The 17,172-nt window shown below is 41.1% G+C and overlaps 1 protein-coding gene across 1 annotated transcript in view; it reads right to left on the reverse strand.

The window, feature by feature from the left end:
* The window catches only part of CRY2 (cryptochrome circadian regulator 2), a 42,612-nt gene that overhangs the window by 13,790 nt on the left and 11,650 nt on the right, over positions 1–17,172 (reverse strand). Inside the window, exons 3-4 of the mRNA XM_081939838.1 lie at positions 11,173–11,315; positions 541–725 (exon numbers count right to left, since the gene is read on the reverse strand). Coding sequence (XP_081795964.1) covers positions 541–725; positions 11,173–11,315 — 328 coding nt within the window. The remainder of the gene's footprint in view (positions 1–540; positions 726–11,172; positions 11,316–17,172) is intronic.

Raw genomic sequence — 17,172 nt, forward strand, 5'->3', positions numbered from 1 at the left:
GATTAGCTGACAATTAACTATCTTGTGAACTTCAAATAAAAAGGAATGATAGTTAAAGCCAGTCAAACATGCTAGAAACTTCTGGCTTCCTAAATATTTTTTTAACAACTGGTAATATAATATTACAACTGGCAAAGTAATATTAAAAGTTCTTTGAAATGTTATATAATCACAAAATGGAAATCAGAGTAACATGCAAGAGTTAACATCGATTATATCTTATGTCATATAATCAATTAATCCATGGACAGCTGATCTGTTCATTTTCTAACCTTCAGAATATATATATATATATATATATATATATATATATATATATATATATATATATATATATATATATATATATATATATATATATATATATATATATATATATATATATATATATATATATATATATATATATATATATATATATATATATATATATATATATATATATAATGCCAATATTGCTTTGAAACCAAAACCAGATCAGATTTAATATGGAAGGCACTACAGCCCATCTAGGAAGTGTTCCAAACCCACCAAAATTACCTAGTTCCTCTAGAGATGGCACTCCATAGGTTTCATCGTGGTTCTCTTGGATCTCGGTCTTGCACATCTCCATTTGTTGGCTTGTTATGGTACTGACTGGCTTTTTTGGCAGGTCCATGCGACTAATGATGGCCTGAAAACGTTTGTAAGTGAGGGGTGGCTTATGTCCATTCATCTCAATGATCCTGCAGGATAAAAATAAAATGAAAGAACAGTTTTGTTCCATGAGATGGGCAGGGAAAGTATATTGTCAAAATCTTCCTTCCTTCCTTCCTTTGCTTTATACAAATTGTTCCCTTCCTCGTTAGCCTTCTAGAAGGCTTCATAGACACACGGCTTTTCCCTCAAACATTAGGGCTGGGAAGTTAGAGGAATCTAGTTGATTTGTCTGTCTGCAATTGATTTGCAAGATGGGAAGGGTTTTTTTTTTGGAACTCAGGTGCATTATATTATTTAGCTCTGTTAGTTGAGCAACCAGGGCCAACCGATGCAGGACTACTGGAAGAAAAACTGTTTACTCATCACAGATATACAAAGAAATTTGTTTTCTATTATTTGCTTATTTGCTATTACAGATCAAGTATAATGAATCAAGTCTATATGATGTAATTGGTTACCTCCTCCGTGTCCGTGTCCGTGTCCGTGTATGTGTATGCGTGTTTTGTATGTATGTATGTCTATGTGTTTTATATTTCTTCCATGTTTTATATGCTCCATTGTACGCCGCCCCGAGTCCTACTTGGAAAGGGAGCGGCTAATAAATAAATCAAAAAAAAAAAATAATAATGAGAAAAGGATAACCAAAAATGCAGCAGTTCTGGAAAAAACAACACCCAGGATCAGAACTAACAGAATAAGAGGTAGAATACTGACATTGATTTATAATACAAAATAAAGTATTCACAGCAGTAAATTTGGAAGTGGTCTACCCAGGGCAAAGAAATCAAAGCCTTGCCAGAAGAAGCTCGGATTGTAGAAGCAAATCAAGGTGAATCCAACATTCCTATAGAACCATTCTCACTCTCAACTCAATGAAAGTTGAGACTGGCGTGGCTTTATCTATGTATTTGGTGTTTGACTCAGGGTATTAAAACTGGAATGGTGAAAAGTTTACAATGGCAGCCTTTACTAAACACAAAGCAAGAAAAGTCTTGGGAGTGTGTGTGTGTGTGTGTGTGTGTGTGTGTGTGTGTGTGTGTGTATATATATATATATATATATATATATATATATATATATATATATATATATATATATATATATATATATATATAATTTATTTATTTTATTACTTGAACTTATTAGTCGCCCCCTCTCCCCACAGGGACTCGGGGCGACGTACAAAAGTATTATATAGCGTACAGAGGAGGTAAAAATAAATAAATAAGTTACAATACCTAAAAAAGTTAAAACCCCAGTGAAATTAACCCTTAAAACTAAAATTACCAATTAAAAATGCCCTGGGCTGGAGAGGTTGTAGTATTATGCCAGGTCAGCTAGTCGAAACAGGTAGGTTTTCAGCTTCATACGGAAGGAGCGAAGGTCGGTTGTTGCCCTGATGTCTGGGGGGAGGTCATTCCAAAGGGTGGGGCCCACTACAGAGAAGGCCCTACTCCTGGGCGCCGCCCTCTGGCACTCTCTGGAGGACGGCACCCGGAGTAGTCCCTCTCTGTGTGAGCGGACGGGTCGCAGGGATGTATGGGGCAGGACGCGATCCCGCAGGTAACTAGGCCCTATGCCATGGAGCGCTTTGAAGGTGGTAACCAGCACCTTGAAGCGCACCCGGTAGGCCACAGGAAGCCAGTGCAGCTCGCGCAGGATGGGTGTTATATGGGAGAACCTCGATCTCCCCATAATTACCCGCGCGGCTGCATTCTGGACCAACTGCAGTCTCCGGGTGCACCTCAAGGGGAGCCCCATGTAGAGAGCATTACAGTAGTCCAGGCGAGACGTCACCAGCGCGTGAGTGACTGTGCGCAAGGCCTCCCGGTCCAAAAGGGGCCGCAATTGGCGCACCAGGCGAACCTGGTGGAACGCCCCCCTTGCCACGGCTGCCACGTGATCTTCCATAGACAGCCGGGCATCAAGGAGGACGTCCAAATTGCGCGCCCCTTCCACCGGGGCTAATTGGTCATCCCCGATGGCCAGCGATGGCATATGCTGGTTGAACCGGGAAGCCGGAAGCCACAGCCACTCTGTCTTGGAGGGGTTGAGCCTGAGCCTGTTGTCATCCATCCAGACCCGTACGGCTTCCAGACACCGGGACATCACTTCAACAGCCTCGTTGGGGTGGTTTGGGGTGGAAATGTACAGCTGAGTGTCATCAGCGTATAGATGGCATCTCACCCCAAAACCACGGATGATCTCGCCCAGCGGCTTCATATATATGTTGAACAGGAGAGGCGAGAGGATCGACCCCTGTGGGACCCCACAGATAAGGGGCCTCGCGGTAGACCTCTCCTCTCCTGCCAACACACATTGCGTCCGGCCAGAGAGGTAGGAGCGGAACCACCGTAATACGGTGCCCCCGACCCCCAACCCCTCCAGACGGCGCAATAGGATACCATGGTCGATGGTATCGAAGGCCGCCGAGAGGTCTAATAGGACAAGGATGGAGGAACAACCCCCATCCTTTGCCCTCCAGAGATCATCCACCAACGCGACCAAGGCTGTCTCCGTGCTGTGACCGGGTCGGAAGCCGGACTGGCGCGGGTCTAGATAATCAGCTTCCTCCAGGTGGCGCGGAAACTGCTGAGCCACCACACTCTCAACAACCTTCGCTAAGAAAGGAAGGTTGGAGACAGGACGGTAATTTGCTAGCTCCGTTGGGTCCAGAGAAGGCTTCTTGAGCAGGGGCCTCACCACCGCCTCTTTCAAGGCGGTTGGTAAAAGGCCCTCACCCAGCGAAGCGTTCACCAGCCCAAGTAGCCAGCCTCGTGAGCCCTCCCAGGAGGCCAGTACCAACCAGGAGGGACACGGGTCCAATAAACATGTGGTGGCTCGCAGTCGCCCGCGCAACCTGTCCAAATCTTCGGTGACAACAGGGTCAAACTCCTCCCAGCATGGTCTCTCAAGACTAGCCTCGGACGTCCCCACTGGAGCACTGAGGTGGGTCCATCCCCTTCGGATCTGATCGATTTTATCCTGCAGGAACTCTCCAAATTCCTCTGCCCGGCCCAGCAATGGGGGGTCCCGCTGCCCCTGTGACAAAAGGGAGCGGGTCACCCGAAACAGGGCGGCAGGGCGGTTCTCTGCGGACGCTATAAGGGTGGCACAATACTGACGTTTGGCCACTCTTATTGCCACAAGGTAAGTCCTTACGTAGGCTCTTACCTGTGCTCGGTCGGATTCGGAGCGGGAGGACCTCCACTTGCTCTCTAGGCGTCTCCTAAGGCGTTTCATCGCCCTTAGCTCCCCGTTAAACCAGGGGGCCCGGGTCGATCGTGGCTGTCGGAGAGGCCGCAAAGGCGCCACCCGGTCCAAGGCACCGGCGGCCGCATTATTCCACGCGGCTACCAGGTCCTCTGCCCGGGGGCAGGGCAGGTCTGCAGGAGGTGGCCCAAGCTCCGCCTGGAACCTATCTGGTTCCATCAGACGCCTGGGGCAGAACCATCTGGGATAGTCTGGTTCCGCCTCCCCGCGGTGGGGAGCAGCGCCAGGGAAGTCCAGCTGGAGAAGTGAGTGATCTGACCATGACAGGGGCGTGATGACTAAATTCCCTCTTCCCAGATCTCCCCAGATCTTCCCAGATCCCTCTTCCCAGATATATATATATATCTCCTCTCCCTCAACATTATGCAATGTATTCAATGACTGTACATTTATATTGTTTCTTTTTTTTTTTTTTGAAAAATGTTTTTCCAAATATTGTATAACACATTGAAAAGAAGCAAAATCAGCATCTATGAAGGCAGCAGCCATATTCCTTAAAAATAGCAGAAAGATATTTTTAGGGTTTTTTTTTTTAGGAGGTACTGTTGATATGTGATCATGAATGATTCAAGTAACGTTGCAAATTCCTTAAAATAGCACATTAAAAATTGGGTCTGCATCTGATTTTTAAAATTTATTTAGGTTGAGCTAAAAAAAATAGAATGGGTTGTGTGTGTTTCTCTTTTTCCCAATCTAGATGTAAAGGGTTACAGTCCTCCCCCTCCATACCTTTATTCCCAAGAGGTAGCACCTTTATAAATATTTCTGATGCCGGTATGTATATGAAGTACAGAAAGAGAGAAAAGCAAAACTGTTCACTGACCCAAAAAAAGATTCTTCCCATTTTTTTGTTTTTGTCATCATCTGTGGTTTGAGAGGTTTGCTTGGGAATATCTGTTTTATTTCCATGACTTTATAGTTTACACTCTCTGGGTGCTATGCATATATATTACCATGTTTATTATAAATCCTATAATGTATTGTACTGAATGTAAGACTGTTTCATTGAAAATACTCATAGGAGTATAGGAGTATACAGTCTATTATCTAAAACTGAAATGCATTTTGCTAATATTAGATACACTTAATATTTAAATAAGAGACTTCTATTTAGTTTGCTGTTGAAGAAGTCTGGACTTTAAATTTACCTTAAACTTATTTCATCACACTAAATGATGTCATTATTTGATTTTTTTGGAATGACCTATTTCAGCATGTCATAATTTCATATTTAATGTAAAATGGATTGACAAAGCATTGCTTCCCCCAATTAAATTATTAAATCTACATTTCTGTATATTAAAAATTCTGCCACTTCTTGAAAATCAATACAATAGCTCAAAACCAAGAATAAAAAGATACGAGCAATGTATTGAAACTAAATCTGCTGTAAGTCATATTTTTTTGAATAACATTCTTAGAAGACTTGGACTAGTGATTTGGTTGCCCCCGTTTTTATGAAACACACAAAACTATCTTTACATAGTTCAAACTGGAATAGCAGAAATGGGAAGAAAAATTCCTGTATAAATAGGGAAGTGTCAAAAGCATGAGGAACTGCATCAAACAATTCTCTACGTAGCTTACAATTTTTGCTCCTAGTAGGAAATCCTGTCACCCATTTAACCAAAGGATGAATTCTCGATGTCACTGCTAGGATTTCAAGTGCAATCATCTTCAAATCCTCGATTCCTGACACAGTTCTAAAAATAAATGTTTTGCACTGAAGCAACAGATCTGTAACCAACTCCAGAATAAAATACAGCACCAACAAGGCAAAACAAGAAAGCTTAAAAAAAAAAAAAAAACAGGTCAGAAAAGAAAGCTGCTGTCTTATATAAACTCTGAAGCAACCAAAGAGTTTTCTGCCCAGCTCCTGCAGCCAATCTTCCTCGTCATTCATTTATGCAAACAGCGCTTTCAAGCCAGACACGTGCCTGATTTTTCTCCAGGGCGGCACATGTGATGGGGAGGAGCTCCACGTTGCTTAGCCTTTTCAAGGAGCAAAGCTCACGTGCATGGCTTTGTGATCCACCTTTCTAACAATGCGTAGCATCCACAAAAGGACTGTGTCTTTCAACCCAAATGTCAGTCCCTCTTTAGATAACAAAGCTAAAAGCGATCTTCAAAAAACCCAAGCTTTTCTCTGAAATTAGGTGCATTATAGAGCAATGGTGTGGCTATTGAATAGAAAGGAGAAACCAGGTTAAAAAATCATGTTCTAGCTTCTGCAACTGACAGCATATTGATCATGAAAATGTAAAGTCAAAGCTCAGGCACTGCCCAGCTCAGTAGGAGTCTTTAGGAAAGCCTCTTTCGGCTGTAGTCCCCCAGTTTGACTATGATGGAGTATGAAAACGAGCTTTGCTGGAATACCCAAGCAATTCTAAAAATTAGAACTCTAGGAAAAAGTTCCCGCTTTTACAAGAGCAGATATGCTAGGAGGCAAGAGCTAAAAATAGACACGTGGTACAAACAACGTAAACATTTCCCATTTTCAAAGGGATACAAAAACTTTCACAGCTGAAGAAAGAAAAGCTCACAACTGTCCCGTCCCTCCTTATTTGCAATATGTTGCTTCAAACCCCGCAATGAAACAGTACAAGGCTTATTTGATTACAGGTTTCAAAGCTGCATTCTAAGCAGCTTCTGAACTGATTAACATTTAACACATTGCTATTCTCAATGACCACCAAGATAGAAATTTTCCAGACAACCCATCTTGGAGGGAATCCAATATTTAGACAGCAATACTTTATAAGCCAGAAGCTTGATCAACTGTGAGATGGCTTACAGCCCTGCGCAATCTGCAAAAAAAAATTTTTGTATCTTTAATTGCACAAAATAGATCATTTCAAGCCTAATCTGCATCAATTGAGGGTCTTGCTCTCTAGATTAATCCTTCCCTATCCATTACTTCCAGTCAGAGATGGGAAAGCTTGAAAAAAGAAACTAAAAATAATTTAAGAACTAGAAAGAAAAATGTGCATTTTTATTTTCCCCTGAAAAATAAAAAGTGCTTCCTCGAATTTTCCTTTTGAATGATACCTAGAACAAGGTGAAAGAATCTGTTTTCAACCCATGAAATCAAGAAATAAACTAATATATAAACAGTGAAGTCTGTCTCAATGTGCTAAAATATACATCTTTCTCCCCATTCATCTGCCCACTTTTTCTCAACCATTTCCCCCTGAAAATTCATACTCTGCCTTACTGTTTGAATAAGTGGAGACCTTCATGCAAAATAGGGTTGATTTTTTCTGTTTTCAGTGTTAATTCTTTGCCTGACTGCTTTTCCTGAACAGACAGAAATCCGGAGATGTTCTAATTCCTCAACAATTCGGCAGTTTGCAATGTTGTTTGTAACTGGTATTATGTTACAATAATGTTTATGGCATAGTGTTAAGACGTTAGACAAGGAGAGGGATTCTGATCCACCCTCTGCAATGGAAGCTTGCTAGCTGACTGTGCCAGTCATTCTCCCTTAGCCCAGTCTACAGTGAGAAATTGGGTCATGAACGCTTCTGCCCACGACCAAATTGGGTGCCAACGCAAAAATCCACTAAATGTTTTACTCTGTTCACAAACACATCCTCCGGTGGCGATCAAACACAGCTGCAGCGATTTCCCCTTCTGTGCCTTTTTTGTGTGTGCGCACATGCACAGTCACTCTTTCTTCTGGTCACGACCAAATTGGATGCCGATCAAAGTCCAGGAACAGATTACAGTCATGACCGGAGGTCCCACTGGACATTGAAGGATTTTAGAACATAGAATCATAGGACTGGAAGAGACCTTGGAGATCTTCTAGTCCAACTTCCTGCTCAAGACAGGAGTTTTATACCATCCCAAATGGTTGTCCAGTCTATTTTTGAACACCTCCAGTGATGGCACACCCACAACTCCAGGAAGCAAAATATTCCATTGTTTGTTCTCATTGTCAGAAAATATCTCTTTACTTCTAGATTGGATCTCCTTTTTGGCAACAAGTGCCCAAACCGGAGCGCATGCAAACACATGCGCACATACATGCCAGAGTGCTGGAAACCCAAACACCAGTTGGCCAGTGCGCACGCATGCACCAGAGCACCGGAAACTAAAAACCAGGTGGTCTGCGTGTGCATGCGCACCAGCCAGCTGGTCTTCGGATTTCCGGTGCTTCTGCTGCACATAAAGAACAGCTGCCCAGCATGCATGCGCTTGCTGGAAAGAGGGCCCTGCATGCCACCTCTGGCATGCATGCCATAGATTCGCCATCAGAGGGCTAGATATATCTAGCTCCCTCAACCATTCATCATATGATTTATTCCCCAGACCCTTTATATCATTGTTGCTCTTCTCGGCACACTTTCCAGGCTCCCAACATTTTTTTTGTATCGTGATGATTAGAACTGAATGCAGTATTCTAAGTGTGGTCTCACCAGTTGTTGGGGGGGGGGGGGAACAGAAGGAAGTATTGCTATGTTTATTCAGCAAATTCTACACATTTCTGACTTGATGCTGCTTCTAAATTTCTGGAAAATTTACCTCTCTAGCCAGACAGCACAAACGTGATTCTGCCAATGATTCTGCAAGAATGCTGACACGATCAGTTCTGTTTCAATTCTGGCCTCTCATTGGGCAAGACCTGAGGCGTTCCTACAGATTTATTCAGTGCACATCATTTCCAGGGCTGGGTGGTGGTGGTAGATTCAAGCCAAAGCTGGAGCACCAGCTGGAGCTGCCTTGCATCCTTTGTTTGTGCCAGTCTTCTGTCCCAGAGAAATGAAAATATTAGGAGCAGAGCATAACAACATGTTGCTGCCAGCTCTGCTCCATAAAGTCTTGTCTTCTGATATCACCCAGATACTGGATGATGCAGAAGGCTGGGCTTGTCTCTGATCCAATTCTCCACTGTTCTCTGATGCATCTAATTGCTGGATTACTTCTGCCTGTCTTTTTCCACACACATTTCAAGTTTGAAAACTGGCACAGGCAACAACATTACTTCATATATCTTCCTATTGAACTATAGAAGGGTTTGTGTTCCAGTAGACTGTTATACAATACAATAGTAGAGTTGGAAGGGACCTTGGAGGTCTTCTAGTCCAACCCCCTGCCTAGGCAGGAAACCCTATACCGTTTCAGACAGATGGCTATCCAACATCTTCTTAAAGACTTCCAGTGTTGGGGCATTCACAACTTCTGGAGGCAAGCTGTTCCACTAATTAATTGTTCTAACTGTCAGGAAATTTCTCCTCAGTTCTAAGTTGCTTTTCTCCTTGATTAGTTTGTTCTTGACTTGTTCACATAGAACAGGCTGGAGTTAAAGACAGGGAGGTAGAAAAGCCATGGCCTACAGAAATTCCATCTTGTGGAGCAGCCGCTCTATCCTATAGCCTGCAATTTTAAGTGCAAACTGCTACATCTGGATGGCCAAGACAATATAGATATGTTTCATACACCGCAAACCAAGCTAGCTACCACCATCTATCTTTCTTCATGAGCTAGTTTGAATGATTTGCAGCATGATAATCTGGATTAATTTGACCTCCTTTTTCTTGGGGTTTTCAACCCCAAGAAGGTAATGCTCTCCAGTCAGGAATGACTCAGGATTGCACATCCTCCCTAACTGGACTTGACATGACTAATATAATACAATAATACAATAGTAGAGTTGGAAGGGACCTTGGAGGTCTTCTAGTCCAACCCCCTGCCTAGGCAGGAAACCCTATACCATTTCAGACAAATAGCTATCCAACATCCTCTTAAAGACTTCCAGTGTTGGGGCATTCACAATTCCTGGAGGCAAGCTGTTCCACTGATTAATTGTTCTAACTGTCAGGAAATTTCTCCTCAGTTCTAAGTTGCTTCTCTCCTTGATTAGTTTCCACCCATTGCTTCTTGTTCTACCCTCAAGTGCCTTGGAGAATAGTTTGACTCCCTCTTCTTTGTGGCAACCCCTGGGATATTGGAAGACTGCTATCATGTCTCCCCTAGTCCTTCTTTCTCTTAAGCTGAACATACCCAGTTCCTGCAACCGTTCTTCATATGTTTTAGTCTCCAGTCCCCTAATCATCTTTGTTGCTCTTCTCTGCACTCTTTCTAGAGTCTCCACATCTTTTTTACATCGTGGCGACCAGAATATGTGGTCTCACGCATTCAATAGAGCATATGTTAGATTTAGTATTCTATTCAAGTGGAGCTAGTGCTTTGGAAACTGAGGAGTTTCATATGACTCCACTTCCATGGACAGATCACTCTCTATATAAACTGCAGCAGTGGTGGGATTCAAAATTTTTAACTACCGATTCTGTGAGCATGGCTTTATGGGTGTGGTGTGGCTTTGTGGGCTTAACAGGGGAAGGATACTGCAAAATCCCCATTCCCTCCCCACCCCACTAACCTGCTTTCCAACTCTGTTCTCCTGTTCAGGGCAACAAAAGAAGATCAGCTGGGAGGCTGGGAAGCAGCAGGGCTGGGGCCAGCCTATTTGCAGGTTCTCCGAACTACTCAAAATTTCTGCTACCAGTTCTCCAGAACCGGCTGAATACCACCTCTGAACTACAGGTCTGGAAAATTGACTAAAAAGGTCAATTCCTGGCATCTGATGGATATGGAAGTTTTCCTGAACTCATGGAGAGATTTTTCCACGTTGTCTATTGATGACACTATTAATACCTTGGATACTGACCCAGAGATGGCCCAAACTGACCCGATTAAACCTTTGGTTTACTAGGGAGTTGGCAGCTATGAAGTACAGGATATGGAACATTAATTGCAGTTTAAGTGAAGAATGCTTTAGGATGGATCAGATTGAACATGGCGAGAGGCCCTTTGCAATCCTACTTCAACATCCACTATTCTTTAATAGAAAAGGCATCTTTTCCCAATAGCAACCGTAGATGCCTGGACTTCAGTACATTGCAAATTTGCAGTAGGTTTAACTTATAGTACTTGTATTTGTAGACGTAACAGACTTAGTTTGCATTTTATAAATACAGAATTAATTTCTCCTTATTCTTCTCTCCTCTTTCTCAAAACACGGGGGTTTGCTATATATACAAACTGGTAACTCCTGTGTCTATATGGCCATAACAGAGAAAATGAAACCCTGACCCATTTTACAAAAAAATAATATCCCAAGACATCTCCTGTACCAATCCTCAGCTTTGTTTTGTCTTCCTCTTAGACATGCATATAAAGAGACTGGTATCTTACCTATCTAGGTCATAAAGGGTGTGCGAATTCTCTGTTGTCACTTCTACTCCTGCTTCCTTAGCCAATTTCACTATAGCTGCATCTCTCTCTTTTCCAAAAGGCTCGGAGTCATATTCAAAAGTGAGATGGGTCACTCCCCATTCCTGTTTAAAAAAAAAGCAGAAAATATTAGATAAATACAAGCATAGACCGTTTAATTGTGGTGGTAATATTCAAAACAAAATAATGACAAAAATCCAACCGTACAACAAGGGAAAAAATCCTTTTCTAAAGATTTGCAAATAGTATTTCAAAATTCTCCCATGACACTCTCTTTGTTTCTTTTTTATAATTTTTATTAAAGAGTTTTAAAAAAGAAAATAAAACTTTAATTTTAACTTTTATTTGATTTCTAGATCGCCCCTCTCCCAGAAGGGACTCGGGGCGGTGTACAGTCATATTAAAAACAGTGAATATACATAATATAAATATAAAATAAATATAGATGTGGCTGGAGGAGGTAGCAATAATTTACTGTACAAAGTTAAATTTAAAATTTTAGAAATTTAAAAATACATTAAAAAACACCCCTAAAAACTATCCCCAGGTAACATATTTGCCAGGAGGTATAAATGGGACTATAAATGGGCCAGGCCAGCTAATTGGAACACGTGAGTCTTAAGTTTTTGTCGGAAGGAGCGGAGGTCGGTAGTAGTTCTGATATCGGGGGGGGGGGGGGGAGGTCATTCCAGAGGGTTGGGCCCATCACAGAGAAGGCTCTACTCCTAGGAGCCGCCCGTTGGCATTGCTTGGTGGACGGCACCCGGAGGAGTCCCTCCCTGTGAGAGCGAATTGGTCGCAGGGATGTATGCGGTAGGATGCAATCCCGCAGGTAACTAGGTCCTGTGCCATGGAGCGCTTTGAAGATGGTAATCAACACCTTGAAACGCACCCGAAAAACCACAGGCAGCCAGTGCAGCTCGCGCAGGAGAGGTGTTATGTGGGAGTACCTAGTACTTCCCATGATAGCCCGCACGTTCTGAACTAGCTGTAGTCTTCGGGCGCATCTCAAGGGGAGCTCCATGTAGAGAGCATTGCAGTAGTCCAGACGAGACGTCACCAGGGCATGAGTGACTATGCGTAAGGCGTCCCGGTCCAATAGGGGGCGCAATTGGCGCACCAGGCGAACCTGGTGGAACGCCCCCCTTGCCACGGCTGCCACATGGTCATCCATCGACAGCCGGGCATCTAGGAGGACGCCCAAATTGCGCGCCCGTTCCACAGGGGGCAGTTGCTCGCCCCCTATGGCCAGCGATGGAGTCCACTGGTTGAACCGGGGCGCCGGTAACTACAGCCACTCTGTCTTGGAGGGGTTGAGCCTGAGTCTGTTGTCCCCCATCCAGACCCGAACGGCTTCCAAACACCGGGACATCATTTCGACAGCCTCGTTGGGGTGGTTTGGGGTGGAAATGTACAGTTGAATGTCATCAGCGTACAGATGGTATCCAACCCCAAAACCACGGATGATCTCGCCCAGTGGCTTCACATATGTGTTGAACAGAAGCGGCGAGAGGACCGACAAATGCAAACGTATATAAAATAAGAAAAAGAAAACTATCAAAGAGAAATCTAAAAGTGCAAGAAAGGGGAAAAAAGTAAAGTAGAAAAGAATGAAAAAAGATACAAAGAAGTAGCTTCCAATAATCTTTGCAGCAGTTATAAGTACAATTATATATTTACTTTTTACTCTTACAACTTAACTCTCTCCTTTCTATGATCATCTATAAAGATTTAGATGTTTAATAATCAAAATTATAAATCATAAGTTCATTTTTTTCTGTTTTACGCAAAAAGTCCATAAGGGGTTTCCAATTAGCCATAAACATAGATATTGACTTTTCTCTAATCAAAGAAGTTGATTTAGCCATCTTAGCAGATTCCTTCATCTTCAGCAATCATTTCTCCATTGTGAGTACTGCTGAATCTTTGTACATACAATAATCTCACTGCAGTTATCATGTGTGAAAACAAAGTACAATGACTTTTTCCCAACTGTTTTTCCATCACAAAAGAAAAATATTAATTCTTTATCAATCTTTAAAATCCTATAAATCAGCAGATTTAATGGAATGCAAAATTTTCTAGCTTTTTCTTATGCCCACCAAATATCTTCTTCTTCCTTCTTCTTGTTCATATTTCCAATATAAATTTGAAGCACTTTTGTACATTCTAGACAATTCCTCTGGTGATATACTGTAAATCCATTAAACATTTCTGAGTACCTTTCTCAGGTTATTCTTCTTGCACCAATTTCTCATGTCATATTGAACATTAAAGTTTAACAGCAACTTAAACAGAAGTCTGAGAGATGCACCAAAGACTTTAGGGAGTTTTATAAAGATCTAAGATCTCAATGTGTGCAGTCAGTTTAAAGAAATGGTGAATATTGATGTTTAGCATTCTCTCTAAGAACAAACTTCATTTTAAAGCAAAAGTGCCTATTTAAATGAAGGTAGTGATAGTAAATATCACTTCCATAAATATGTAGAAGTCAATAAATTAAAATGACCAAATGTGCAAGATATATGGCATCTTGGAAGCATAGGAGCAACAACATTCTAAACACTGCATTCATTGCCTGACACAACAGCTTCCAAGCTCATATTGAATACTAAAGACCTGTATACATGTATAGGTATGTAGAATATTGGAATATTAAATAACTTTTTAAAAGAATAATTTGCCCCAGCACAACACAGTTCAGCCCAACTCAATTCAAACACATACATTCCTCACGGTTAAACAACCTGGTACCTTTTTGTACTACAGGTTCCACAATACACTGTCTCTATCCATGCTGGCTTCAGCTGATAGGTAATATCTGGAACATCTGAAAGATACCAGCTTGTCTGTCCCTGATCTACCTGGTGCAGATTGATGATGGGGACAGGTGTCTTTCTAGTATCACTAATACAGTCCATCTTAACTCTTAAACGCAAGCCAGAAGCTTTAATTTTTAAATGAATCCAGGGCTATTGATTAAAAATTTAGCTCCGCACACCAGCCCAAACATAAGAGGGTTAACAGACAGTAGAGGCTCCACTCTACACCCCTGACTAAAAGAAAATAAATTCAGTTAGTGTATGTGAGCTTATTAAATCAATGGTTGAGGAAAGTTGAATCATATAATGATGACTCTGCCTACTCAAGCAAAATTATGGGGGAAGTTTAAGAAAACGGCCTCCTTAAGCCATTAAACGCTCCCAAAGGATGCTTCCAATACTGTAATAGATACTTTCCACTATAGAGCATGAAAGCATCTCTAAGGCTGTCAAATACCCATAAACATGGGGTCTTTTAGCTTTCTATATACACTGAGGAGAAAAAAAGAAGACATTGTCTTCTAGTTCCAAAAAATTACTTTAAGATTCCTGTTTTAAGCTTACCAACAAAAATCCATGGTAGTAGTTTATTAGGTTCCTCTTTGTAAGTTCATTTTATTAACATGTATTAAGCATTAAGTAATATAGCTATTATCAAATAATAGCAGCTGCTTGGCCTGGGTCCTGATAGAAGCCCATTACATTGGGGCTAGCTGACAGGATAGAGAGGATTGTACTCCGGGCTGTTCTATCATCTTGGTTTTTAATTTTAATTTTTAACTTTTTATTCTACTTTAATTGTTTTTTGACTTTAAAATTTTTATTACATTGTAAGCTGCCCAGAGTTTCTGTATCGGTAAGAGGAGTGAGATTAGTTAGTCATAGAAATCCAATAAATAAATAATATAAATAATATAAACAAACAAAAACCAAATAAATAAGCAATGTTAACAATGCAGTTCTTTGCACCAACAAGTAAAGATAATCAACTTGTGGTTTTCTACAGAGGAGCTCTATTCCATTTCTTATTATCCTTGAATGATGGCCTTGTTGGCTGACAAATGCATCTAACAATATCTGAAGCATCAGTGATTTGCCTATCTCTGAAATGTAGCAAGCAACAAGATACAGAAGGCTCATCAGACACTATCTCATCAGCATTTCTGAAATGAAGATCACCTGTTTAATTTCTTCCACTGATGGTTGGCCAGTTTCCTATGTTTTTAGAAGAATGGTTGGATTAAAATAATCTCTGCTAAAATGGAGGACCACCTTGGGAGATGGACAAAGAAAATCCAACCTTATTGATTTTTTAATGAATTGTCTACCTTTTTATTTCAACCAAGATATCTTTTTGGATTTTTCTGAGCTGAAGTTGGAAGCACAATAGTTAAGTGGATGTTGTTCTACTTAATGAGTTGATCCTATAGCGCTGAGTCATGGAGTGATATAAGATTCCATTCCATCCACCATGCTATTTATGAAGCCACCAGGTAAAATCACATAGAAGTTCAACTGAGGCATGATAAGTAGATTAATTACATACATTCAGTTCTATTTCTTCCTGTAAGAGTCAGGTGAGACTGTGCTGATATTGGACCTCTGCCTTAGCAGAGCCAGATAAGGGGCAGTCAAACGAGATGAGATCCTTCAAAACAACAGTAACTAGAGCAAGGGTGTCCAAACTTGGGAACTTTTAAGACTTGTGGACTTCAACTCCCAGAATTCTCCAGCCAGCATGGAGTCCACAAGTCTTAAAAGTTCCCAAGTTTGGACACCCCTGAACTAGAGGGTACCCAAACGAGAGATAATCTGATTATTTTTAGATGGGTATATCTAAAGAGTACACATAAAGAAGGATAGTCTTAGATCCACCTTTGTAACTGAAAGCTGAGATAACAACTGCCTGGATTATGTTTGTTCAGTACACTCACTTGTTAAAATTATTCCTGTCTTTGCATTCCAGACTGGGATGCTTTGGAAATGAAGAATGCTTGCTGTAATGCATTTATATGAACCTGCACCAAAAGCCAACTTGAAAATTGCAGCTTGAATCAAATGTGACTGACTCAAGTTTATTTTAGTTCTCAGCAGTTCCTTTCTATTTACATGACTCATTCTTTGCACATACTGTATATAGTGTTAAGAAAAACAATATTGTATAGTCAATGATTTAGAGCAGTGATTCTCAACCTGTGGTCCGCAATGTTGTCACAGGGGATCCAAAAAGTCTTGAAGAAATGTTATGATTTAAATCTTGAATTAAGTCTTGGGGTCCAAGGCCATGATCCATGGCCACAAAAGGTATTTAAAAGGGGTCCGTGATGAAGAAAACGTTGAGAACCACTGATTTAGAGTAGTGTTTCTCAGTCTTGGCAATTTTAAGACGTGTGGACTTCAACTCCCAGAATTCCCTAGCCAGCTTGTGTGGGAATTAGAATTCACACATCTTAAAGTTGCCAAGTCTGAAGCATTAACTATACAGTATTGATTTACAAGGCTGAGAAACACTGTTCTAGAACATTCAAAAGCAAGATAAAAGATTTCAAGAACATTACAGCCCCTTCTAGCTTTTTGGAGCATATCAGTGCTCAAAAACATTACCCTGACCAGCATGTAAGTCTTCACTTTTTATCTACAGAAAAAAAAAACCTCCACACTTTAAAAATATATACTAATATCTTCACCTTCTCAGCTCTGCATGCCTTTAATGTACACAAATACTCTAAAGAATCAACAGGAACATTGCTTTGATTCATGCAGAGACCAAACAATGGAAATACATTTTATAGTGATGCATCCACACGTTTGCCCTAAAGAAGCTCTGTGAAGTAAGTACACATATTTGATTAAACAGCTGCAATCATAGATGAGGAACAGTTTGGATATGTGTTGCCTTCTAATTAACACATTTACATCCTTGCAGGAAGCAAGGAAGGATACTAGGGAAAGGGTTGAGAGGCAAAATGTAATTACTCTTCTTTCAATTTCTTCATATAATATAAATAGATAAGCATGAATGCAAGATAATATTTTAAGTGTTCTGGATATATCACATTGTATCTAGTCCACAGATACAATTCAGTACAAGAACAGTGCATTTACTGAAAGTTAAAATGCTAGTCAATGAGTAAGAAAA

This window comes from Natrix helvetica, assembly GCF_964273705.1.
Source record: "Natrix helvetica genome assembly, chromosome: 1".
Taxonomy (NCBI): Eukaryota; Metazoa; Chordata; class Lepidosauria; order Squamata; family Natricidae; genus Natrix; species Natrix helvetica.